The sequence below is a fragment of the Parambassis ranga genome, chromosome 5 (genome assembly GCF_900634625.1).
Source record: "Parambassis ranga chromosome 5, fParRan2.1, whole genome shotgun sequence".
NCBI classification, from domain to species: domain Eukaryota; kingdom Metazoa; phylum Chordata; class Actinopteri; family Ambassidae; genus Parambassis; species Parambassis ranga.
This window is the reverse complement of record NC_041026.1, coordinates 16,803,608-16,829,345: the sequence shown is the minus strand read 5'-3', so window position 1 is coordinate 16,829,345 and position 25,738 is coordinate 16,803,608. Positions and strand designations below refer to the sequence as shown.

The 25,738-nt window shown below is 40.6% G+C and overlaps 4 protein-coding genes and 1 non-coding gene across 5 annotated transcripts; 1 reads left to right on the top strand and 4 right to left on the bottom strand.

Annotated features, from left to right (window-relative positions):
- Positions 1-1,442: 1,442 nt before the first annotated feature.
- On the top strand, positions 1,443-6,364 carry ninj1 (ninjurin 1). Its single transcript, XM_028406841.1, has 3 exons — positions 1,443-1,771; positions 4,524-4,761; positions 5,386-6,364. The coding sequence occupies exons 1-3, from the start codon at positions 1,679-1,681 to the stop codon at positions 5,526-5,528; spliced, it is 474 nt and encodes a 157-aa protein (XP_028262642.1). The 5' UTR covers positions 1,443-1,678; the 3' UTR covers positions 5,529-6,364.
- A 99-nt stretch (positions 6,365-6,463) lies between these two features.
- On the bottom strand, positions 6,464-10,890 carry card19 (caspase recruitment domain family, member 19). The gene is made up of 6 exons (XM_028406840.1): positions 10,846-10,890; positions 10,326-10,465; positions 8,721-8,877; positions 8,546-8,608; positions 8,276-8,341; positions 6,464-8,164 (listed from the first exon to the last, which is right to left on the bottom strand). Exons 1-6 carry the CDS (start codon positions 10,850-10,852, stop codon positions 8,055-8,057), a joined length of 543 nt encoding a protein of 180 aa, XP_028262641.1. The 5' UTR covers positions 10,853-10,890; the 3' UTR covers positions 6,464-8,054.
- LOC114436945 (U6atac minor spliceosomal RNA) lies at positions 7,063-7,190 on the bottom strand. Its single transcript, XR_003670831.1, has one exon. It is a non-coding gene; the product is annotated as a U6atac minor spliceosomal RNA (small nuclear RNA).
- Positions 10,891-11,202: 312 nt separating the features above from the next.
- On the bottom strand, positions 11,203-19,158 carry LOC114436459 (protein bicaudal D homolog 2-like). The gene is made up of 8 exons (XM_028406731.1): positions 18,627-19,158; positions 16,303-16,515; positions 15,606-15,758; positions 15,023-15,481; positions 13,795-14,790; positions 13,451-13,602; positions 12,754-12,985; positions 11,203-12,518 (listed from the first exon to the last, which is right to left on the bottom strand). The coding sequence occupies exons 1-8, from the start codon at positions 18,864-18,866 to the stop codon at positions 12,516-12,518; spliced, it is 2,448 nt and encodes an 815-aa protein (XP_028262532.1). The 5' UTR covers positions 18,867-19,158; the 3' UTR covers positions 11,203-12,515.
- A 4,080-nt stretch (positions 19,159-23,238) lies between these two features.
- On the bottom strand, positions 23,239-25,404 carry LOC114435478 (GTPase IMAP family member 4-like). The gene is made up of 2 exons (XM_028405171.1): positions 25,386-25,404; positions 23,239-24,215 (listed from the first exon to the last, which is right to left on the bottom strand). The coding sequence occupies exons 1-2, from the start codon at positions 25,402-25,404 to the stop codon at positions 23,239-23,241; spliced, it is 996 nt and encodes a 331-aa protein (XP_028260972.1).
- Between the last annotated feature and the right edge of the window lie 334 nt (positions 25,405-25,738).

Sequence of the window (25,738 nt, the reverse complement as noted above, 5' to 3'; positions counted from 1 at the left end):
ATGATACGATGTCTGCTGCAGCTCCGTGTCTTTGATCCTCCAGTTTGGCGCATGAATCAGTCTCCTTCATGTTCTGCAGCTGGGGATTCCCAAGGAGGAGCTGAGTGTGCCTCACTCACCCTGCTACTACCTGACAGATGAAAGTTTGGAGCATCAATGAACGAATGGATGTTTCAATTTACCTTCTGCTATTAAGACTTAAAGCTTTTGGTCCCTTTCTATTGATCTGGTGTATCTTCTTTTCTGTGTATGCTAAAGTCAGATGCATTATATTTTGCCATCATTCCATTATATAGTGTTGCATTTTGTTTTTTTACAACAAACATGAAGCCGTCCTCTTTCCATTTTCACACATGAAATAAGGATGAAAACTCAATTCAGAATGTAGGAGCCACCATGTATTTATATGCTTTGCTACTGGCCCAGGAGACCGGGATACATGATGCTCTGACCACCTCTGCCTGCACTGTCCTGTCTCTCACCTACTAAGCATTTAAAGATTATTTCCTCTCCGTTCTTTCTTTCTACCTAAACCTTTCTCTAAATTTATGTTTTGAGAATGTTTCTTCTCAGAAATTAAATAAATTAACTGTATCATCCTTACACCTAGTTTACTACAATAAACTACAACTACAACAGTTACGGTGACACTGGTGTGAGGGCATCAAAGTTTTCTTTTTCTCCACAAGGATCAGTCAGCGTGAACAGTTCCCAGTTTTATGAGGTCAACGTTGAGAGGCAAACCTGCCCTGATCACCAGGGGAACGGTGCACATAATGAGAAGCAGTTAGTGGGTCAGGCTTTTCACAGAAAAAGCATGGATGTGGCAATTAAAGTGTTCCTGTTCAGCGGGGCCTGCGAGTAAGTGTCCCAGACTTCCCCGCTGCCGGGCCATGCTAAAGAGGCACAAGAATAATGTTGCCATGGCCAGTGATATTTGTTTGAGATGAATGGAAGATATGTAATAAATCAAATCAATTATTTAATATAATTTCATTAATTGTTTAACATTCTTTTTAAAACTGCTATGGTTTCTGATTAAGACCTGGCCAATAACATTGATCTCTCAACAAACAGAGGTGCAATGTATTGCATTTGATAATTCAAGTAAGTTATTAAAGATTAAGGAAATATTGAAAAACAATAATAAATCAATAAATTATTTTTTTCTTTTACTTTTTTAAACGAACATTTTCAAAGAATATTTCACTTCCTTATAATAAAGTGCAGCCCGCCTCTGATGGGTTCATATGACCAGCCACAGCCTCCACCCAGCCTGCGGCTGAGACCCCTGCTCTTGTGCTCTTTCGCTAATTCAGCATGTAGATACAACGTCGATCCGCTGGGTGGCAGTAGAGCTGCTGCTATTACAAATTGTAGCCTAACTGGAAATGACACAACAATGAAAACCCCTGAAATAAAAGCCCCTCTGTGCGCATCACAATACGTCGTGTTCAGTTTAGTTTTTAGTATGTCATCTGCTGCCATTAGCAGCATGTGAGGAGCTCACACAGAGCCGACCACCCAGCTTTGGTTCCACTCCGCCCCCATGTTGGAGGACTGGGGCGGTAGTCCACCTTTATAACCAGTCTGCCCCCGTCTGTACCCGCCAGTCGCCTCTCTCTGGAAGCCCATCGTTACTTTATATTGTTGTTTTTCTTTTGTTTGTGTTTTTTACATGCCGGCGCTTTTAGCAGACATTAACCAAGTAAACATGGCTACAGAAAACTTGGAGCTGAACGGTGATGCTGACCGAAACGGCGAAGCTGAGGTAGGACCGACACAAGCTGCCTGCTCAGAACTGTTAAGCTGTAGTTAATATCCTGCTCAGCCCGGCGTTCATTGACAGATTTTACACAGGAAACGTGCTGCAGACTCCATGTTTTCACCCATCTCTCTCATCCATTCTTAGCTCCATGAGTATTCTGGCTCATTCAGCTAATGTAGCCTGTTAGCTAAGCTTTGGTTCTGATGTGAAGGCTAGTTGGAGCAGTTCGGCTGTCTTCTGAGTTAGTTGTGTCAGTTAGCAGTGTACCTGCTGTCTGCACAGGCTCAGCTTACAAACAGAGAGAGTTCAGTCAATGCTCTGTGAGGGATCAGATCAGCCGCTGACCCACATCAGTGCTATGACTTGACCAGACAAAGCATCTTTATGTTAGAAAATCCGGTCTAGTCATCCATACTTAAAGACCTGTCAATTGTATAGCTAATGATAAACTCAAGGCATAGACAAGAACATACTGTGACTCTAACAGAGATCATTTAAGTCATTGTTAAATGTGATACAAAAAACACTTGAATCTCTCAATGCCTTATCACTGCAACAAGAATTCTGACTTTATATTCAAACATCTATTTTGGCCCTAATCCTCTTCTGTAGTAATTTATAGGCCCACACTATGGTAACATGAAGAACTTTATCACTGCAAAATAAATAAACACGGCTTATGAAATGAGCTGCACAATGATTCTGGTGCAGTTTCACACAAAAATGCTGTTAAAACTGTTAATATTTACACTCACAGAAACAATGACCTTCACCAGGCACCAGTGGGTGACCTCTTCAGTAATGATTAACTGATTAATTAATGACCAATGATCAACCATTAAGAACAGATTAATAGTTATGTAGACAAAGCAAAATTAACCGATACTATAATTGTTATTATTAAAATGGCAATCGGCATGCTGTTTAAAAAATATAAAGGCTGATCAGTAAGTTTATTGCCCATGAAAAAGTCAGAATACTTTTTTTTCAACATAGTCTGCTTCTGTTTCTGCAGTTGTGGAGCAAACAGACCCTCCTTTGTAGAAGAAAATGGCTACAACAGAGATAATTCTGGCCCATAGTTTGTCTATTGCATCTTATAATTTAACTTAAATCCAGAGTAGTTCTGTGAGGCTTGCTATTAACTATAAATGTTAGCCTTAACTGAGGTCCCGTTTTTGTGTACAAATGTAGTATTACACGGAATAATGCACATGTAATTATACTCTTAGCCCAGGCCAGAGTCTCTGAGCAAAGCAGGAATTCATCCAAAAAATGTGAGTGCAAGAGCAAAACAGATAAAAAAAGATCTAAAATAAATTACATAAATATCATCATAGAGGGGCGGGGCAGTGGTGCAGTGGTTGGCACTGCTGCCTGACTGCAGAAGGTTTTCTGGTTCTCTCTGGAGTTAAGGCGTTCGCTCCATGTCTACGTGGGTTTTCTCCAGGTACTCTCGTTTCCTGGGGACTCTAACATGGCCGTAGGTGTGAGTGGTTGTGTTTCTGTTTGTGTTAGCCCTGATCTGTCCAAGGTGTACCCTGGCTCTCGCACATTGACAGCTGGGACAGGCTCCAGACCCCCTACCCCCCTCAGTGACCCTGTAGCACAGGACAAAGCGGGTTCAGAAAAGTGATTCATAGAGAGATCACTCAAATTTATAAACCAACCAAACTGAAAACAGACAAGTGAGAGTGATTAATGGGAGACAGCTAGTGACTTTCAGTCACACTCATGTGTCGGCGTACCACAAGAGCATCTTTTTCCTCTGCGGCCTGGCAGGTTTTCACATCTGCTCAAAAGGGAAAAGCAGAGTTGAACCTCACTGTGATGCTGCCAATATGGGCACAAGGATGGCATTGTAAGATGGCTGAACCACACTCCACCCAGATGAAGCCCTGAGCGCAGTGCTAAACTCACATGGAGAGAAACCTGAATGTCAGCCTTCAGCTTAACACATCCTCAAATTAGTCAGTGCCTTGAAGTATTAAAAGTACCGTACTTGTTAAACATATTGTATAAAAACACATACAGGCATGTGAGCCTGATTTTTTACAAAAGTGGGTGACCTCTAACAATGCACGTATTGTATGGAGTACATAATTATGACTTGTTTACAGTGTCTTTACTCATTTGTTTCAGCTGGCTCTGAGAGGAGGTCATGTTAACCTTACTGTGACCTGGTCACTTTGAGAGGATAAGGAAATCTTGGCTTTCTGTGACCAGTAGAGAGGTGTTGAGTTCAGTAAAAATCTCTTTCACTTCCATTAATAACTTGCAGTGGAAACAAAAATATTGTGGTTGCACAACTCTGGGCCCTTGTGTGTCGCCACACTGATCAGTTCTCATATTTTCGAATGTTTCTGATTGGTAAACACAAACAGTATTTATAAGTAATTATCAATATTCAGTTTTGATCCTTGTTGGTATGACAGCAGACAGTGCAGGTGGATAAACATGGAGCTAATTATTCTGCGTGAATAATGTTTTTCTTTGTGCTCTAACTTGTTTCCCAGCACAGAAATTCCCACATGTCCTGCTGTTGAATGTATTTCCTGTGAAAGTGAAAATGTACTTTTCCAGGCAGCCAGTTGCAATTTATGAATATAACTTCAGTATGATGTCAGCAGGGTGCTTTCCTGGTATGAGTGTATTTTAACTAAAGCAGCACTACAAAAGTCATTTTTTTGTGATCAAATTAGGTCTTAATTCACTAGTAAATATGGAGTTTTTTTATTGTTGTGTTTATGTTTAGGTGCCGTTCCCCCATAACTGGAGGAGACATCAAGGGCCTCTGAACATGAACCATTATGCCAATAAGAAGAGTGCAGCAGAGAGCATGCTGGACGTGGCTCTGCTGATGGCCAATGCCTCCCAACTGAAGGCTGTGATAGAACAAGGACCTGACTTCACCTTCTACGTGCCCCTCATCACCCTCATCAGCATCTCTCTCATCCTACAGATCGTGGTGGGAGTCCTGCTCATCTTTATAGGTTTGTTTAGACATCCATGCATAACTTCTCTTTAGCTCATTTTCTATCAGGTTTAAAGAAGGTGGCCTGTTGGTTTATTCATTTAATATTTTTGATAAACTTCAGATCTTATTTACTCTTGTTACCAAAACAAAACAGTGAGCACACACATATTTTCACTTTGCAACTGAGCCAAGTTTTTCACAAATAGTTTCCTCCTGCCCTCTAGGCCGTGTTCTTATCTTATCTTCACAGAGAACACTGTTGTGATAGAGAACTGAGTTTACTGAGGCACAGCAGGAAGCAACGCCTGCTGTCTGCTGTGTCCAAATTTAAAGAGCTCTCTTCACTACTGGGAAAATACACTCTGTCACAGCATGCCTGACAATTTCAAGATGGCATGTAAAAAAAACAAGCTTATCCTCTGTTAAAAACAAACCTACATATGTTCAGTCTGATGAGGCATGTAACTGTCCTACTGCTGGAAGAGGCTAATGATTCACCTGAGGGCAATCCTGCCAGATTTTGTTAATTCATCATACACTTCACTATCGTTTGCGTCACTGCTCATGTGAAAGGAAATTCTTTGCTGCCCCCTTCTGGAGAAAGGAAATCATTTAACTGTTTTACTTCTTTTTTTTCCAGTCAAGTGGAATCTAAACGACGAAAACATGCACTACAAGCTGAACATCATGGAGAATGTTGCAACAGCACTTGTCTTCATCATAGTAGTAGTCAACGTCTTCATCACAGCCTTTGGGGTACAGCGGCCTAATCCAAGTGGCTGATCGCCCCTTTACATGGCAGCTGGTCAACATATTACAGATGGACCTCCATGTTCTTCTTAACAAAAGGGACATTTATTTACCAAAACAGACAGCATGCAAACTAGCGGCATTTACTTTGCTGTAATATGACCTCTCAGGCCTGAGGAGGATCAGGTTATATGTCTTGTTTGTGTGTGTGAGTGTGTGTGTGTGCGAGTGTGACTTGTAGAGGGGCTGACTGCTTCTCTTGTGCTGTTATAGTGGTGAGTTTTTATGTTATGTGGCAATTCACTGGCCTTTTACCTCTTCTGCTCAGGTCACTGATGCAAACAGTTTTACTCATAAAACATCAGGAGCAATATTCTTAACGTCACAACTAATGTGAACATTTCTTGAACAAAGACTTCCAACTATTATCACTGTTAGTTTTAAATGTGTTAATATAGCTATTTTTTGTTAGAATAAAGGTTACCACAACAGCATAATCCAAAGGAAATCAACAATAGCAAGTGTTTTTGCTGCAGAGACATCACATTACATGCTAGACCTGGGGGGGGGTTACTACTGTGGGAGCAGGTGTAATGTTTACACTGTTTCAACCCTCCCCTGATTCATGAAGTGGATCTTAGCATTTATTTTTAAAGTGCTATGCAAAGTATTGTGTGTAATATTTAAACTGGTTTATGTACAGTATGTACACGTATTATATAAGCGAGCTAAAGTCTGTGTTTTGAATTATAGTGTTGTAACTTTTGTATCACTTTTTTTAAGACCAAAAAATTCTCTGCTTTTACTGTATAACCATGTACTATAACTTTCAATTACATTTACAACAAAAAGTCTTCTTTTTCTGTCATGCTGTTTTTTTTTTATTTTGTTGTACATAGTCAAAAGTGTCAGTCTTACAAATGATGGCACATCTAAATGAAAGGCACTTTTACATGACACAGTGCACACAAAATATGACAATCTCCGCGAGTAACCAACAACCACCAAAGAGCAAACATATGTTTTTGGAGAAAATTACAAAAGGCAATAATAAACAGTGACGCCATTCAAGCTGCATCAGGTGCCTCTGATATCCATCTGAATCCCTTAGCATTAAATTCCATACCACTACAAGACTTTAAATAAAGCACCACTGTGATACAGTTATGTACAGAGACAATTAATGATATGTAGGAAAAATGGTTAAAACCTGCCTATGAAAATAAATAATTTAGGTGCAAATTAGCCTACTGTCCACCTTTATACAGAAATAGATCACAAATTAACAACATACCGTATATAGTCGACATAAAGGCACAATATAATAGGAAAGGCTGTGTTCTTTGTTTTGTGGGCTATTGGAAGCCGTGTGTATAAAAACCTCCGTGTGTTCAGGAGTGGACTAAGTGTTTCTACAGGAAACATTTAAAAAAAAAAACGCTGGTCGAATCTGCTCAACTTGCGGAAACTGGAGAACATAATAACAGACTTCCGCTTTTGAAGTACGCGGTGAAAACAAGAAGGCGCGGTCTGATATCTGACCGCTTACATTTAAATGCAGTTTAAATAAAAAACTTGGTTAGAGATGCCACGAAGTAGGTGGCAATGCCTTAACCGTATATGTGTTGCAGGCCACAGGGGCCAATTCCATCCTTGTCAAGGGGAGTGCTAACCTTCTCTCCTTTCATACAACACAACCCCACCCACTCGTCACTCACTTTATATACCCGGACTTCTGACGCTTCGATTCACTCAGGGTGCAACTTCCGGGTTTCTATGTATTGTAGTGTTGAAACTCAAACGTCGTATTTACCCCTTAAAACCCTTTGTACGAATTGTATTATACTTTTAAATAATAAAACTATTTTGTTTTCTTTTGTTTGCTTCTTTTGCTATAATCTCTACCCACAATGCACTGCGCTACATGAGCGCAAATTAAAAGAGCCAATCACGTGACCGCAAAGCTCCATATACACACGGTGAAAAGCCACGATACATGATCGTTTTACGACCTGATATCACTCTAATAATGGTAACTTTTCCCCTGAATGCCAGCAGATTTATTTGTAGGAGCTTTTATGAAACCAACAACACACAATTTTAAAACGTAGCTCCCGTTTTTGGCCGCAAGATGGCGGCCATGGTTCAGGGTGTGTTCCTGACACTGTGGTGTACTGCAAGATATTAATGCAGAACAAATATCTGAAACTGGCCAAAAAAAGTGTAATTTAAGTTGTAAAATCTGCTTTTTTGACGTAATGTTTTTTTTCATACACCCAACAACATATGCCCCATTTATTTTCTTGTAAAGATTTGTCTAACAAAATGCTTTACACAGTGGAAGCTTTGTTGTTCTTGCACTTGTTTTAGCCTTAAGCATATATATCCCTTTACGGAGCAAATCCTCAAATCTGTTCTTCCTTTTTCTCCAACAAGTAAACAAATAATATCTTTGAATAATATATACAATTAAAAATTTAAAAATTATAGTGTGCTTTGATACCATTACCATTCATAAAAGCAGCATTGCAGAGGCACTTGCTGTGAATGAGTCACCCATTACTTCATGAGGCTTTCTTCTGTGTACCATATAAGAACCTCCTGAGCTTTTTTCTTTAGGCCCAGAGCGGCCATCCCGAGAGCCCGGCTGCCTCCTGTCACTTTAGCTTCTACAGAAAAAAAGGGCACTGTCTTAGTAACATTAGAAAAAATGAGCATAAACACACTCCAAATATACGGCAGGGTCACATAAACGTTTAAAAAAATGAAAGACAATTTACCACTGTAGTAATAGAGTAAAGCCATTCCCACTGCAAAACCAAAACAGCCCAAGAAGAAGAGAGGACCTGGAGACAGGTGTACACATAATGATTAAAACTGTTAACATGTGCTTGCGACAAGACATTCAACCAATCTAAATCCTTAAAAGCAGCACTACTGTACCAATAGTTTAGCTTCCTAACTTTTCAAATGTATGTGTTTTTTGAACATTTTTGAACGGTGTATGTTAACAGTGTATTTTATTAGCCTCCATCACCTTCACATCTTACCTCTGTCATTCAGGACATGTCTCTGTTGGTAAATATGTGGAAATGTGAGGGGATCCAAGGAATCTGCAGGCAGGACAGAGTGAAATGTAACCAATTCTGACATATACAACTACATGTGTATAATTAATTCTATCACATGAATTTAATAAAATAAGTCTGGGTTTAAGTAACTAACCTCTGAGGCGAAGCCGTGTGGGCAAGCTGTAGTACACCTCCTCCACATGCAGGTGAAGTGCTCTGTAAAACTCCCTGCATGCTTCCTCTCCTTTTCTCTGCAAGTTTGTCAGGAGCTCACCTAGTCGAACACTTGTAGGGACGTCCAAGTTTCTGAACTGGAAAAAATAACAAACAGACATTTATGTGTCTTGTAAGCATTTAGCAATCACAAGCACATGTTAACAGCTTAAATCATTATGTGTGGTATGTATATTTTCAAAGGTAATTTAGTATATTTAAGTGTCTTTTTATTGTTTTTATAATTAATAAATCTCACAAATAACTAGTTTAGGCACTAGTTTATACCTAAACATAAACTGAGATGGACAGTCTATGTATATGGTGACAACATAGATTCATGTGCCCATTTTAATTGAACAAAATGTCAATTGTCTGCCTGATTGTTTAAAGTGTCACTTCTAGTATATTATATACACTGGCTGACATAAGTCTTGTCCCAAATGTGCATTCTGTTGTGGTTTGGTGTGTGGAAACCACGATTTTCCCTCCACTAAACTTGACTGTCTTCTGCAATATTTGCGGCGATTGGAATGTTCAATTGATGATTCATCAGAAAATTCAATCTTCTGCCACTTTTCCACTGTCCATCCTCTATGCAAGCTGTGGGCCGTGGCAAATACAACACACCTTTTTTGTTGTCTCATTTGTCATGCCAGTTTCTATGGAGACCACTGTGTGAAAGAATTCAACTAAATGTTCTTGTGCATACGTGATTTTCTGGTGACCAGGCCTTATTTAGCTTTTCTGCAGTTAAAAAAGGATTGGCCTTGGAGAGTCAAACCAACAAGCGGTGATCTCGAGCAGTTGTCTTACAGGATCTTCCTGACCTGGGCTTGTCATGAACATCACCAGTTTCAAATCTTTTTCGTATCGTATTCACTTGCTGTTTAGATACATTAAAGATTTCTGCCACCTCAGCAGCAGACTTGGTCTTCAGGCTCTTGATCATCAGCAATTTGTTCTGTGGTTGAATCTTTGGCATGTTGTCAGAGCTCAGTTTGCACTTCATATGAAGGTCTAGTATTCTAGTTGTCCTTTTAAACATACCTGAGAATGTGTTCATTACATTATTTGTCACAGCTGAAGCTCTAACATGTGATTGGTTGAGTCATATGAAAATGAGACAAGACTTTTGTCCATGCAAAAACAGAGGTCATGGGCTTTACTAAGCTTCTGACATCATGGCACTTTTTGATGGTTTCATTTTGCACCCTGTTATTAATGTGAAGTCTCTTGGCATTAAAATTAACCATTAACTATAACAAATAAGTGATTAGAAATACAAATAATTAACAGATGAAGTTACTATGTGCATATGGGACAAGACTTATGTCAGCCAGTGTAACATTTAAGGAGTCATCCTGCTGTAGATGCATAATCTATATATTAACACTTAATTAGTTAATACATATTGTTTACTTGTGTTTTTTCACCACTGGTTTGCAGTGTGATCATATGTTTATGATGTTACTAACTATACACCGTCTGCTCGTACGCCACTGTCTGCATAACACAAAGTAAAAACAGCTGTAGTTCAACTCACTCTGGTGGCCTCCTTGTCAGTGAGGATCTGCGGGTAGATTCTGTTGAGCTGCAGGATGACTTTGTCCACCAGTTCTGTGTCCAGTCTGCGGTCAGCTTTGAGAAAGGTGCTGTCCTCCACCAGTTGATCATGAAAGCTGTCTGTGCATGTTAGAAGCGAGAAGTTAGTGTTTGGAAACATGCATAACTTTTCCATTGGAAAGCGCTAATCTATCCGTACATGACATAGTGGACATTGTCGCGGCAGGAGCGGAGTATAAACGGCCTGGAAGGTCGGAAATGTTTGTAAAACACACATGTTGTCAGACAATAATGCTTTCTGTTGTCAAACGTCTTGGCAAAAACTTTGCAGAAACAATAAGACGTCTTCCACAGACGAAGCAACTTTTCAGGTTGGTAGTGCTAAGCTAATGTTTGTAACTTGGACATAACTACGAAGTATCAATAGTAGCCAGGAAGCTGTATACACGGTAAAATTTGCGTTATTTGTTAAGCTATTTTAGTCAAACAAAGACACGAACCTCCCATTGCGGAGTCTCCTCTGTCCTCTGCGTGGGCACGCCTTCTGACGTCATCACGCAGGCATCGATAGACCACGTCAACAACGTCTTCCAAAAAGGAAGCGGAAAAGGAAATGAAAGTAGCAAAGGCTGAGGCCATCTGTTTATTTTGAGATTCAACCTAATCATCGGTCGTACCATAAGTTTGATAAGTTTAATACTTACACGTGAACTTAGTCTTTTTGTTTTACTTTTAACTTTAAGTAGGTAGTTCAACGATTAGCATAAATCAATTTGTTTATCAAGTAATTACACTATTTACTTTGTAGGAAAGCTTCTAACGTGTGTTTTACTGACACAGAGACAGAGACATCAGAGTTGTAAAAGTTACATTTATTTTTTTCTGCCACCTGTAACTGGAAGCAGGACACGAAGCCAATGGTCATGAATTTTGCTAGTACTTTTAACCACAGTTTAGTCTTAAATCGTGACCAGCCAGCAAAGCCTAAACTCCTGTATTTAACAAAAATGATGATAAATCTTCTGAAATAAAGTCAAATAAATACATTTGTAGTTATAGTAAAAACAAGTACATGGATTACAACCAAGAATGTGAAGCACAACATGTAAAATATTTTCACACAGTTAACATTTAGCAGTTTTTGCCACATTTGTAAACTGCACTTGTACAAACAAAACACAAAATGGCACTGCAGACGTATTATTTTAGGACTTATAATAAAGGTTTACAAAAGGTTGTATTAAAACGATTAAAAACTCTCCTTCATGAATATGAAGATTATGAACTATTAACACCTGACCTTAACTTATAAATCTTTAAATAACATTTGCATTGCATTACTCCTCTTCAGTCACAACAAGCATACTTGAGTTTGTAACAGCGCTGCATGTCTATGTAACAGGATTACAGAATCTATTTAACCTGAATTGGAACCTTAATGACAACATAAGTCACATCATAAAATTAGCTTAAGAGGATATGAAAACAAGGTCAGAAATCTTGTTTGTTATTGTTATTAATTGGCAGTCAGTAAGGCAAAGCTAAACAGGCCACAAGGCCAACAACAACAAAGTCCTTATTTATCTCTTGTTTCAACATTTAAGTTGAAAGTTGCCTCATTAAAAAAAAAAGGATAACAATCTCTTGACTTTGTTGATATAAAATAAATAAGGTTAGAATACTGTGGCACACTTGAAATTGTTACCAAGAACCTGGTAGACAAGCACACATGTCCAGTACAGATAGTGTAGTATGACAAACAAAACAACTATCATAATTTTAGAAAAAAAGAGCAATCGTATAAGAGTGAACGGGTAAAAGAAAAAGTGCTCAGCCAGGGTAACACAGGCAATGAGTGATCTACATCACACCCATTTTGATTCTTCCTCTGGGTCAGAAATGATAGTGGCACATATTGTTGGAAGACCGATGGACTGCGAAGAGCAGCTGATGCGATGAATCCCGTTTTCTGCAGTCGCACTTTTTGACAGAAGGAACTTTAAACACTTGTGTTGGCACTCTGTAACAAGGCTCTCAGCAAATACTGTAGGATATGTTCTTTCTTAGCAATGACATGATTAGGACTGTGATAGAACCCAGGAGCACAGGTGACTGGCAGCTGTCACAGACACTCTGACAGACCCTCTTAAGGACACTTGGCTTGATAGGTTTACTGCAAATAAAAGAGAATATTTACACTGATTACAATATCTGTTGCATTAGTGGGATTAGTAAGATGCCAACAAAATAAAACTGGGCTGACAAAAGAAAATTGAACTTAACTTTTATTTGCCAATCTAATAGATGCTATATATGTTTTTAACCATCAAATCAGCTAATCTAATCGGATCCAAAGGATAACCGTTTAAATAACCTGTAATAACTGAGCAGTAAAGCCTTTGACTTACATGGTGGTTAGAGGAGGCTCCCTTGCCCTTTGATTTGGCCTTTCCTCCCACTGCTGCAGCGCTGTTGCGGCGTGCCTGCTCATGGTCAAACTCCAAATCCTCTAAACGCTGAGTTAATGCCAGTTTCTGCTGAATGGCCATACGTAACAGGGAGTTCAGAGTCTTCTTTTCATCCTCGGCAGCAGCCAGCTGCCTCTGCATGTCGTCCAGCTGTGTTACATACTCATCACATCTGAGAGAAAGCGAAAGATACAGTGGAGCAAAGAGCAAAAAAGAGAGAAAAAAAAGTTAGAAACACAGCCACCAGCAGATGGAGCCATTTGCCTTGAACTGTACTGCTGTCATGTTTTCTCCATTCCCCAGACAGCATTTTCCAGATGGGAGGATGAGGTCCCTCCCTGCGAGCTGACTAGATTACATCAGACAATTCCCATAATGCTTTGTGTCTTTCGCATGCATACACACAGACATAAAATAGCCCTGCAGAATTAGCACTGAAGTGCACATTTATTTATTTAAAAACTACAAATATAAAGAAAGTGTATAGAAACCTAAATTAATGTTCTTTTTAGCATTTTTAAACTTCCTGTAACACATGGATGTCATGTGTTCGCCCAGAACTGCTTGGCCATAAGGCTGCCACATGCTTGACTGAATGAAATGTAAATAAGTCATGTGTGTGCGTTGTACATCGTACCTTGTAGCAAACATGGCTCGTAGCGAGGAGAACGTAGCTGCATCCTCTTTCAAAGCTTTGAGTTCATTGCGGAGCTTCATCATCGTGTCAGTCACAATGGCCTTCTCGCTGTCATACTTACTCTTGAGGTTGGCCAAAGCAATCTCAGCCGTCTAAAAAGAACAAGATATAATTATTAACTTCTTTCAGTTGTGCAGATTTGAAACTGTCTATCTTTAGCTAAAACCCATTATTATCCCTCTTTGTGTACTTGTGAGTGTGAGAAACAATGAACATCCTTCCTCTGACACAGCAGGGGCACACACACACACACACATACAGAACAGACAGAGCTGTCTTCTGACCTGTTTGTTGGCCTTGAGCACAGCTCTGAGAGTGGCAATCTGCTCCCTTTTGGTGCTAAGCAGGGACTTCAGTTTAAGAATCTCTTCCATGCAAGCTTCTTTGTCTTTGTCTGCCACTGTGCTCAGCTCCAGATTGGCAAGTCTCTGACGTGACAGCTCAGTGGTGCGGTCCACCGCCCGCTGCAGGTGACGGATCTGGTCCCTTATTATGGCCACAAGGTTATATATGTTCATGGGTTCTGGGCGGTGCTCTGGAGCTGCAGTAACTGTGGTGCTGTTGGAGTCTGACTTTCCAGGTTCAGCCTCAGAAATCAGCCCATTAGTGAGAAGCACAGACTGGAGCTCCTTCCCTTCTTGTCCCCGTTTCACCATGGCCTTGCCTTCCTTGTAGTAGTCAAGCATGACACGATTAGGGGTTTCATTGTTGCACATGCACACGTGGTTGTAGAGATTGGCCAGCTCTTCGCTGAAAGCTATGAGCTCGTCCTGAGCCACATTGAGGCTACCGAGGGATTCTCCTGCAGCCTCACTAACCAGCCGCAGCTCCTTCTCCAGGCGAGCTACCTCTGCTTTATCTGCTTGGCTAATCTTCTCTAGGGACAGCAACTTTGACCTCAAGTCCTGGACGTCACTCTCCAACCGTGCTCGCTCCTCTTCATATTGGGTCCGACACTCCTCATACTGTGCTTTTACCATCTTCAGCTCCTGCCTCAATTCTCCAGCTTCAGATATCGCCACAGTGTATTTACACTGCAAGATTTCAGGTCCATTGATGTCCAGCTCATAGTAGTCTCCATCATCATGGCTGTCCCTGTCTTTCTCGCTGTCCAGGGCAGACTGGCGCTCTTTACTGGCCTGAAGTTTCCTCATTGCACTCAGATTTTCAGTCAACCTGTTGACTGTTTCCTTTTGCTCAGACACGGTGCCGTAGGCCTGTTCCAGCTGCTTCTGGCTCTCCTGCAGGGAGTTGATCAGTGCTGCCTTTTCCCGCTCGACCTAAGGTAAAAATGAACACATCTTCAGAAGACTGGCATTTACAGAACCTGGTCAAAAAATGATGCTAAGAACAGCTGAGCCCTTTGGCCTGTAGAAAGAGGGTACAATAAGCAGGCTGAATGGGCAGTGAGAAAAACATAGGTCAGATGAACCTACACTCTTAATGTGTGCCATATATTAAATAGTTTTTATTTCTGCATACATTTATACACTACTAAATGACACTCATTACCTGCATAAGCTGCTGCTTGAGTTTCTGTATCTCTGAGATGTTGAGCTCACTCAGCAGGTCATCCACCAGGCTAGGAGCAGGCTTAAAGGCCTCTCCTCTCTTGTTCACTGCAGTTCTGTCCTCAAGTTCACCTGTCTTTACCAGACCGTTCTCAAAGCCTTTTATTAGATCATCGTTGTCAGGTTCGTTAAAGGTGGAGGGATCCTCATGGAGTTTTGGGTTATCAATAGAGGTATTGAAAGAGTTGTTGTACACAGAGCCACCAATAGTCATGTAGTGGGAGAGCTCTTTGCGCAGCGTGGCCTTCTGCTCACGCTCTGTCTTAATGGTCTCTAAAGCCTCCGTCAGCTGTCGCTCCGCGATTTCCCTCAGACGCATGGCCTCCTCCAGCTGGCTCTGTAGACACTGAGAGTCTTCTTCCAGACGGCGGATCTCATGCTTTAAACCTTCAAATTCCACCTGTACAGATGTTCAAAAATATAAATCAGGCAAGTATTTTATTAAAGTGAGGGGCATCTTTCGAAAAAAACTATTTTTAAAACGTTTTTAAGATACATATTAAGTATATTTTTGTTTGTCTCACCTGGTTCTGTCTCAGCACAGACACTTGTTTCTGAAGAGAGATGTTCTCCTCCTCCAGCTCACTGTAGTCCTGCAGCAGTCGAGTCTCCCGAACCTTGTACTCTCTGATGTCATCTCTCAGCTGAGTGCGCTGCAGCTCTGCCAGGTCTGAGTTCTGCACACAATGACAGGGACAAGAAATAAATCCTGTGTAATATCTTGGCAGGTTACAACAAGGTCATTGAATTTCTAATTGTGTTCACTGTCACTGAGTGTGCTGAAGTTTAAAGTCAGGCAGTGTAGGCTACATCCTTGTGTTGATCCTCTCAGCGTCAGTGAAATTAGGAGCATGTTTCACATACCACAGAGGCCAGACCCTGGCAGACGAATGTAATGACTGAAGGAGAACATGGTCCACTACACGGTGCGTGCTCCGGAGAGCCCCAGTGGAGGACATCCTTTGTGTCACTTACTGTGGACCATTACATCATCTTTCCTGCTGGGTTCAGTGAGAACTTGTAAACTTACCCTCCCCCATTTACAAGCACCAACTCTCTCACAGCCCACAACTTTGGGGAAATCAGTAATCAGCATCACAACTTCCATTCACTCTATTTTTAGCCAAACATCAAAACCAACAGAATCCCAATTTCCACTGCCCACATATGAAAAAAATGGTCAACAGATGTTTTTTATATTGCATTGCTCTGGAATATTACCTCTTTCATCTCCAGGGCAATGGATGACAGGCGCTCATTTTCAGCATGAGCACTGGAGAGGGACGCTTTGGCCTGTCGGAGCTCATTCTGCAGCTCCAGGACCCTCTGCTGGTAGAGCGCCTCCTTACTGGCAGACTCCAGTATCAGTGACTCTTCCCTGCTTTCCCCATCTGCTGCCACTTTCCTGTGGATTGAGTAGGCTTGTCCAAAGGCCTGAGGACAGACATAGATGAGGAGAAACAACAGAGCAAACTTTGATCAAGGATTAGTAGTAAACCCGATGCCTGCACAGATTTACACACACCACAATAACCACTGATGATAGATAACAATTCCCTTTAATCAGAAGGTGTTATTAAAAATACATTTTACATTCAAAAAAATGTTAATGGCTGTTTCTTAGACTATGGTGCTATCTGAAGCACAGACATTTGAATTTATCATGCTCTTATAACAAGCTAGAACAAAGTGACCTGGGAGTGAGCACAGCCATTACTAGACATATCTTCAAATCAAAATTCACACCAAAAAAGTTTTTTTTTTTTTTTTAAATTTGTGTGAATATTCTTTCATTTTGATAACAATAAAAAACTTGTGATGCCTGTTGGTACCAAGCACATAACAGGTTAAGTGGAGGATGTTGATGATGTCAGATCCCCACAACTAACTGACCTAAAGGCTTTAAAGATACCCAGCCAACAGTCATTGATACTGAGCCAAACTGGTGGTGTAACGGTCACTGTTAAAGCTATATTTAAATATACCAGCAGCAACCTCACTTTATTAGTCAAACAAACTGATTTGTGTAACAAGCGGTGGTCAGCTACATGGCGAGACCTGATCAGGAGTCTGTCTCCTTACTGATGGGTGATTCCTCTTCCTACATCAGCTCACACTAAAAACAGAAGTCATGAGATACCAAGCGAATGACTACAACAATGACTCACTGACAGGACTAATGTAATTTGGACAAAGCTCACCATCAGTGTACAACTTAGAAGAAGTGATGAGAAGAATTCAGATTCACACAGCAGCATAAAGCCGAGTTCCTCTTTTTGACCTGGTACATTTGTTCACTTTTGACAACCATGTATAAGAAACTGACCCCTGTATTAGTTTGTTCATGTGTTGTTGTGAACAATATTTTACAGATGTGATATTCTGGCTATGAGTAAGATACCACAGAGTGAGCTATCCTAATCCCACGTGGAAAACTAAGAATATTTACTGAGTAAAAACAGACCCATTATGCTAAATTATTAAAGCAATGGAGGCACAGCTAACAGCAAGTAGTGACCGCAGTGCTGAAAAAAGACAATGTTAAGGCACCTTCTGAGGAAGCAGTTCCTCTAATGATTGGTCAAACTGGCTTAGAACAGAAGGGAAAAACCCAACTTCTCTTATGAAATAAAAAAATGTTTTTCCACAAAGTGGAATCTCAGTTGTCTTCTCACATCAGGCGCTCATTCTACACATTTTTCAAATGCGTAAAATTGAAAGCTTTTGGAGTAAACGGCTATTAGTTGACCCATGCTTTATTTTACAAAGCTATGGAAATATCTAAAAAACATGTTAATAAGAAAAATAAAAAGTCATAATGGTTGTAATAGTGATATTCTGTTTAAGTTTTATGGTAAACAATCCAAAAAGGATCTAAATGGAGACATTTAGCTGTTAATGTTAATAGTAGGTTAGAAATGTCTACAAACAGCCATATAAGGAGAAGATAATGGAGATAAAGAGGGATGGCTGGGAGGAAAATCCTCACTTATATATTAGTATGAGGACTAGAGGAGAAGTATGCAATGTTTTTCTTGTCTACCACAGCCTGGACCTTCCTGCTATATTTACACTAACAGTAAAGTGGCCACACAGGCCTAAATGAAAAACCCCTGATGTGAAGGCCCCAGCCTTTACATACTAAGAACAAGAAGGGACAAGTGACTGATGCCATTTTTACCCTTCAAAGAAGAAGAAAGAAGAAGGAAAACATTTAAGGACACATGGCAATAATTCTGCTTCCAAGTCAATGAGCAGCATGCTGGAATGCATCTGACAGACATTTTCATCATACAGGCTAGATACAAGAAGTGGCGTGCAGCAAATCAGATTACACTTTCTGGTAATTTAGGGTTCCTGTAGGCATGAACTGAGTTATGGCTGAACTCCAAAGACAAACAAACCGACACCCTGAGTCATTTTTAGTCCTTCTGATTAGCCTTATACAAGACGTCATTCTGTGCCAGACACACAAACATACACACTATCAGAGAGTATCAACACTTTAAAATAAATATGTGTGCGTGGCTATGACCTCGGGTTACCTCCTTCAGCTGATCCAGCTCTTGTCGAACCGTTTCGTACTCTGTCTCCAACTCATCAAACCGCTGCTTGAGCTGCTGTTTCTCCTCCAGCACCGCCAGTCCATATTCCGCTGCCTGGATCTTTTCATGGGTCGTTTCTCGAAGCTCCCGGTTCAGACGCTGCACTTCGGCTCGGAGCCATTGCGGCCCGGCTTCTGTCACCAGTTCTGCCTCAGGGTATTCCTGCTCGTCCATAGACATCTTGGCGATCCGCCGACTGACAACTGTAACGGGACCCAGCCCTGGCTCGGCTGGCTGGTTAGCAGGAGCAGCGCAGAAACCACCAAGACCACAAATCACTGCTCTCTTTGTTTGAACCGCATTGTTAAATGGCGTTGAGCTGACTCTGCCGTTTCCAGCCGCACACTTCGACGGAGCCTAAGCTAAAAGACACTTTTGTCATTCTCCAGGACTTCCTTCAGTCTCTCCATGAAGCCGACAGAGGAAACTTCAGTTGAGATCACCGATTGGAAAAAAAAGCTGCTGCACGGTATTCAAATCGGTCTTATTGTGAAGGGAAATGTAGTTTTGAAACAGATGCCAGCATCGCACTATCTGCACTAATTGAGCAGCCATATTGACTCGAACTACCAGAATGCATTGCGGAGTCTTCAGCAGGACCCTTAACTCACTGCAGGTTTATGTACAGCGCTGCCATCTAGCGGTCCTACAGCAAAGCTACAATTAGATTAACTGCAGTACATTTATTGGAGCATAAATTTATAACAATGTTTAATTATTTTAGTCTTTGTGAAGTAGAGGCAATACTGAATGATCACCCAATCAGTCCCTCCTCAGATGATCCGAATGACATGGAAGCTTTAACTCCAAACCACATACTGAAGCTAAAAGGTAAATCTATTCTTCTTCTATTCTTGAAAAGATGGATTCAAGAATACCTTCCAATGTTGCAGGAGTGGCAACAATGGAACAAAGTTAGAAGGAATTTTGCTGTGGGGGATGTTGTGCTTATCGTAGATGGCTCTACACCAAGAAATTCTTAGACAGTTGGACGCATCATCAAAGTCATGGCAGATTCCAAAGGATTTGGAGAAGCCCATCAGTAAGATCTGCCTTCTTATGGAGGCAGTGTAAAGGCAGCTGTAAATGTTTGCCTTCAGTGAGTCATGTTATAGAACCTCTGACTCTGCAAATACAAAGTACAGACATTTGTTGACCTTTTGAACCTTTATTTTTTGAGGAAGATTTCAATAGACATCTAAGATGGAGCTTTTTTTAACCCTCAGGGCACCCTTCGATTTTGGCTACGTTCGGACCCCTAGGGCCCAAATGTGTACCTCTCTTAAAAGTGCTATAACAATGTCATATATAAATATTTTTTTTACATTTTTTTTTATTTCTTTTCAGCAATGTCTGGGGCCTCTCCCAGCTAACTTCGGGTGAGAGGCGGGGTACACCCTGAACAGGTCACCAGTCCATTGCAGGGCAACACAGACAAACAACCATTCACACTCACACTCACACCAACGGGCAGTTTAGAGTGACCAATTAACCTAACTTGTCTTTAGAATGTGGAGGAAGCCTGAGTACCCGGAGAGAACCCAATAAACCAATAACTTGATCGCCTCCTAAACAATAACAGATTCTCATTGGGTGCAGGAAGGGTTAAATTTCATTGGAATCTTAGGCCCCCACCAATGTCAAACGCAAATCTACACCCTTGTCACTTTACCATTTTTAGAACTATAGTGAAATCTCATCTCCAGTTGCTGTCATCCATTTCCTCTGCTTGTTCTTCTTCCTCTTCCTCTTCCTCCTCTTGCTCTTCTTCTCCCTCTTCCTCCCCTGTGGTGCTGCCAAGGTCCTCCTGTGGACAAAATTCCTATGCGGACACTTCCTGGCTGTCAGAGGATGATGTGTTTTCATCAGTGGCCTTGGGGGACCTCAAAATGGCAGCAAGTGCCTCTTCAAAATTTAATCTCCTCTTCATGGTTGCTCGTGGTGGCATGACTGGCCAGATAAAACTGTACAATGTTCTTCTAGACTTCAAAGATGCACCTACATAAACATGGTGCACACATCCAATAGGAGAACGGACCCTCTGTATGATCTATCTTTTCATCATTTGAATTTTCGTGCACACACACACACGTGCACGCACACATGCACACACATGTGCATGCATACACATGTGCATGCATACACATGTGCACACACGCACATACACACAATATATTCTCAACAACACTAACACCACTTGTTTATCAACAGAGCTTGAGCTTTTAGACTTTGATTTAACACACACACACACACACACACACTCACATGCACGGTATGATTCTCTATTCTCTCTTTTATATCAAGCTGAACACACCAAAACCATTTTTATGAAGTTCAGTTATTTTATTTCCTTGCATTTTGCAAGGTAATAGAACTAGGTCTTTATAAAAACTGTGAGGGAGCTGTGCCCTAATCATAAAAAAATATTCCTGGCCAAGTTTTGTACATTTAGCCTTTAAACTGACGGATATATTGAGAACCAAAATACAAAAAAAAGCAAAATGTACACGTTTGGGCCCTAGGATGCCCTGAGGGTTAAGCTGATGAAATGGCTACTTATAGAATGTAATGTAATTAGTATATATTATATAGTATATTAGTATATTGGAAAGTTGTGCCATTATTATTATTTTATTATTCTTTGCTACACATAACAAGTCTGCATTTCTGTTTAGTTAGGGACTTACGGGAAGAGGAGGTGACGTCATAAGGGCAGCGCCAGGATTGTTATGAATGGGAAAATGTTTGGAGTAGCGTGGAGGGTGGAGGCAGGTGGCAAACAGTTTCTTGACCACCTTTGGCCAACCGTTATTAATTTTGAGTGATTTTCATTTGAGTTAAATTATTTAGTATTTTTTAAGACCCTTTGTTCAGCTTTGGAAATAAACACGAAATGGAATATAAAAGATGTGTCGGAGGTGTGTATAAGACGGCCACCCATTCACCCAGCCCAAAGAGGAGACAAAGACAAAGAAAAAGCCGAGACAGATGGCTCACGTCAGCCAGCAGGTTGTTCTTCTTGAGCGCGGGTCGCGGGTGGAACCTCTCCCGGCACTGCGGGCAGCTGTACCGGCCTCTCGGCTCCTGCAGGTCCCAGCATTTCTCGATGCAGCTCCAGCAGTGAGTGTGTCCGCACTGGATGGTCACAGGGGCTCTGAGCAGCTCCAGACACACCAAGCACCAAAAGTGATTCTGCTGCAACACCACCCCGCACTTCTCCTCCTGCTGCTGCTAGACCTGCTCCTCCTGCTGCTGCGCCTCCTAAACTTAATGTTTATTTTTATTCCTCCTACAGGACGAAAATGTTGCATTTTATTATTATAAAAATTATTACTTAAAGACATGTCTGATTCATTATCGCTTTTTTCTAATCCTCACAAACTAAAATGTAACTCACAAAGGTAATAATTTCTACCACCAGTAGGTGGTGCACTTTGAGCTTACTTGATTATCAGCTTTAACGAATGGAAAACTTAAAAATAAAATCAGGCATAATCAGTATGAATATATATTTTATTACATCTGATCTAGATCATATTTAACAGACAGAACATTGTGTAACAGGATCATCCAGAGAGCAAAGAAAGGTGTTTTTCAGTGGATTGTTTTGAGAATCTTTTTCTTATTTTATTTTTTCTTATTTTCATTTAGATGTTGGGATTAGTCTAACACAGGAGGGCGATGTTTGTTGTTCAGGGTGCTCTGATGTATTAATAAGAACTATCTTTGACAGGCTGTGTAACCACAGAACATGATCAAAAACAGTATGTGTTGTAGATGCATGCACTATATTGCAGTAAAAATAACAGAAATAATATTGCAGTCTATTGTGTCTTATACATCCATGTTCCCCATACATCATCAGGATTGAGTTAATCAATATCATGTTATGATGTTGTAGGTGATAAAAATAATAAAAACTCATTGGTGTAGCACCTTCCATTGTGCGCCTCAGCTATTGCCAGTCCAGTTATGGACCTGAGCAGCTCTGCCACTTGGACTCGGATGCACCTGTAGTCGTCTTCTTCGACTTTTAAAACACCGGAAAAAAAGAAAAAGCAATTGACTTTGCATATACCAAAGATGAAACGTGTGAGACATGGACACCATAAAATCAGGCATAATCAGTATGCATTGTTATATATTTTATTACATCTGATCATATTTAACAGAACATTGTGTAACAGGATCATCCAGAGAGCAAAGAAAGGTGTTTTTCAGTGGTTTGTTTTGTGATGCAGAATCTTTATATTCTTTTCTTTCAGTTTTTTTGCAATTGACTTTATGATTGAACTAACAAAGTGACTGGATGGTGGCTGTAAATATTGTTCAGGGTGGTGTCTGTAATAGGTATTAATAAGAATTATGTTTGAAAGGCCGTATATCTAGAATGACAGAACATTAGCAAAAGAACCATGTGTTCTAGATGCATAGAGCGTATCAACTCATATTAAGAGGTGATGTTTGCACATAGTTTGAGAAAGAAATACCCAATACCTCCCTTGTTGCTCATGCATTTTAACTATGATCAGAATTAGTTAATATCATGTCATCAAGCAGAGTCCCTCCACACAGCCTTCAGAGCTTTCTCCACAGCTTCTGTTGGGCTTTGTGCAGCTTCTGCAACATTGAATCCTGTCACAGCTCCCTCTGCTACACTTTGAAGAAGAGCTGATGTGAACGCTGGTCTTCCTGCGGCTGCTGGAGCTACAGCTGTAGGTGATAAGGCCCACATAGCCACACCCAACAGGGCTCCTAATAACCCCCCTGCTGCAGCGCCCACTATTCTGATCCTTAACTTCTCAGAGACACTGATTCTAGCGTTCTGTCTGATCTCCTCCAGCGTCATGTTTCCTGGTGAACTTCTGATGAGCTCTTCCTCTCTCTGTATTTCTGTTTCCACTTCCTCTAAAAACTCATTGGTGTAGCACCTTCCATTGTGCGCCTCAGTTATTGCCTCGATGGACCTGAGCAGCTCTGCCACTTGGACTCGGTTGCACCTGTACTCGTCCTCTTCGTTGTGTTTCCAGTATTTGTTATCCACAACATGGCAGCGGCCTCCACACTTCTTCACCAGATCACTCAGCCATTTGCTTTGACTAACAAAGTCCTTGATCGTTGTGCCGTCTGGGAGTTGGTCGCCATGTGTGAAGACAACAGTGGTGTATGTCAGAGCGTCTTCAGAGAAATACTCACATATTTTGTTGATTACTTCCATCTCCTGTGCCATGTATTTAGCCACTTTGAGCACAATGAGAAAAGCATGAGGCCCAGGAGCACACTCTGTGATACACCTCAGTAACTCAGCCCTGAGGTCAGCCTCAGACCTGCATGTGCCAAAAACACCGGGGGTGTCGATCAAAGTGATGTCTCTTCCATTGATGTGTTTGGTTTCTGCTCGAGACAGACTCTGCTCAGACAGAGGAGAGTGGCTGATCTTGAACACGTTCTCTCCAAATATGGCGTTAGCCAGGCTGCTTTTCCCTGCTCCTGTTTTTCCCAGTAGGACGATCCTCCTTGAAGGCAGCACTAGAACAGAGGAGTGGATTTTAGTACATTTGCTACAACTTCAATTATTTGAGATTTCACACCCGATCATCAACAATGTTTTGTTGATTGTGTTGATAAATTGCTAAATCAGCAACTTTGGCCTTATTCAGATCATTGTCTTGGATTCAATCATATTTTGTACTGTGTGCATGAGCAGTGGTATAGATCATTTATTTATTTATGTATGTATGTACTCTTGAACAGATGTATGACCAATAAACAGTTTTATTACTGCATAATACATTAATGAACAACATTATAATGACCAGAAAATATATATATAGTTACTTTTACAGGATCAAAACACACAAAGATGAAAAGTTAAAAGGAACCTGATGACCTTTCAAATACATGTTCATTCTCATATTTCAGATTTCTATTATGGAACTACAATATACATATTCATATAACAGTTGATCAGTACTGATGCATGCTTTTTCCCTTGAGAAGTCACATTAGAGGCAACTGGCCATTGAAACATTGGTTGTAGACAATAGGGATGACATAAATTGCCAAATTGCCAAATTGCCAAAACTGCAGTTCCTTGAGTGTACACGGTCTCCAAAAAGGAGTCAGTCCCCATAATCCTCAACATTAAAACATCTAACTTTACAGCAGAAATAAACATGTTTACAGTCTGGTACAAAAAACTACTTATAGATAATGGGACACATAGTTTTGGCCTATGACATCTATATAGAGGGTTTATATAACACACACATATCTAACTTGTATGAATGTGCACTGAATGCTACACTGAAGCTTCATGACCTCAGACCTGCCTGGGTGAAAGAACCCCTGGATGTTAATCAAAGTGATGCTCTGCCCATTGACAGATTTGGTTTCACTTTGAGAAAAACACATTTTCAGGTCATCAAAAGGATCCATTTTGAATATGGTCTATCCAAAGATGGTGTTAGCTAGGCTGGTTTTTCCAGTTCCAGATTTTCCCAGCAAGACGATCCGTGTTGGGTTCACCACTAGAAGACAGTAATGACAGTAAATCAGTGTTTTGGTTTTCCGTTCCTTGAATGTATTCTGTGAATGTGTGTTATACTATCACAACAAACTGTTTTACATATGACACAACATGGTTATCAAAAGTTTTGCAATAACCTGATTTGTGTTATCTACATCCATTGCATTTACAGCACCCTCTAGTGGTCATGATAACCACAAATCAGTTATTCCTCATAGGCTGCAAATTAGCTACAAACAAATGGCTGCTAAGAGTAAAGAAGCTGAGAAGGAATTTACATGCTTTTTGCTATGTACGTTAAAAGATGAGTTAAAAAAATACACTTGAAAATTGATGAATTCACAATTTTTTATTGGAAATACCCACAAAAACAATAAAACATGAAGGTTTCACATTAATTATTTTGAATTGCTGGCAGATAATCAAATACAGAGAAGTCAAATGTGCAGATTAGATAACACTAAAAGAAAGAAATCACACTACAGTATATTTGATGTAACAAGCTGAACATATTCTGTTTTCC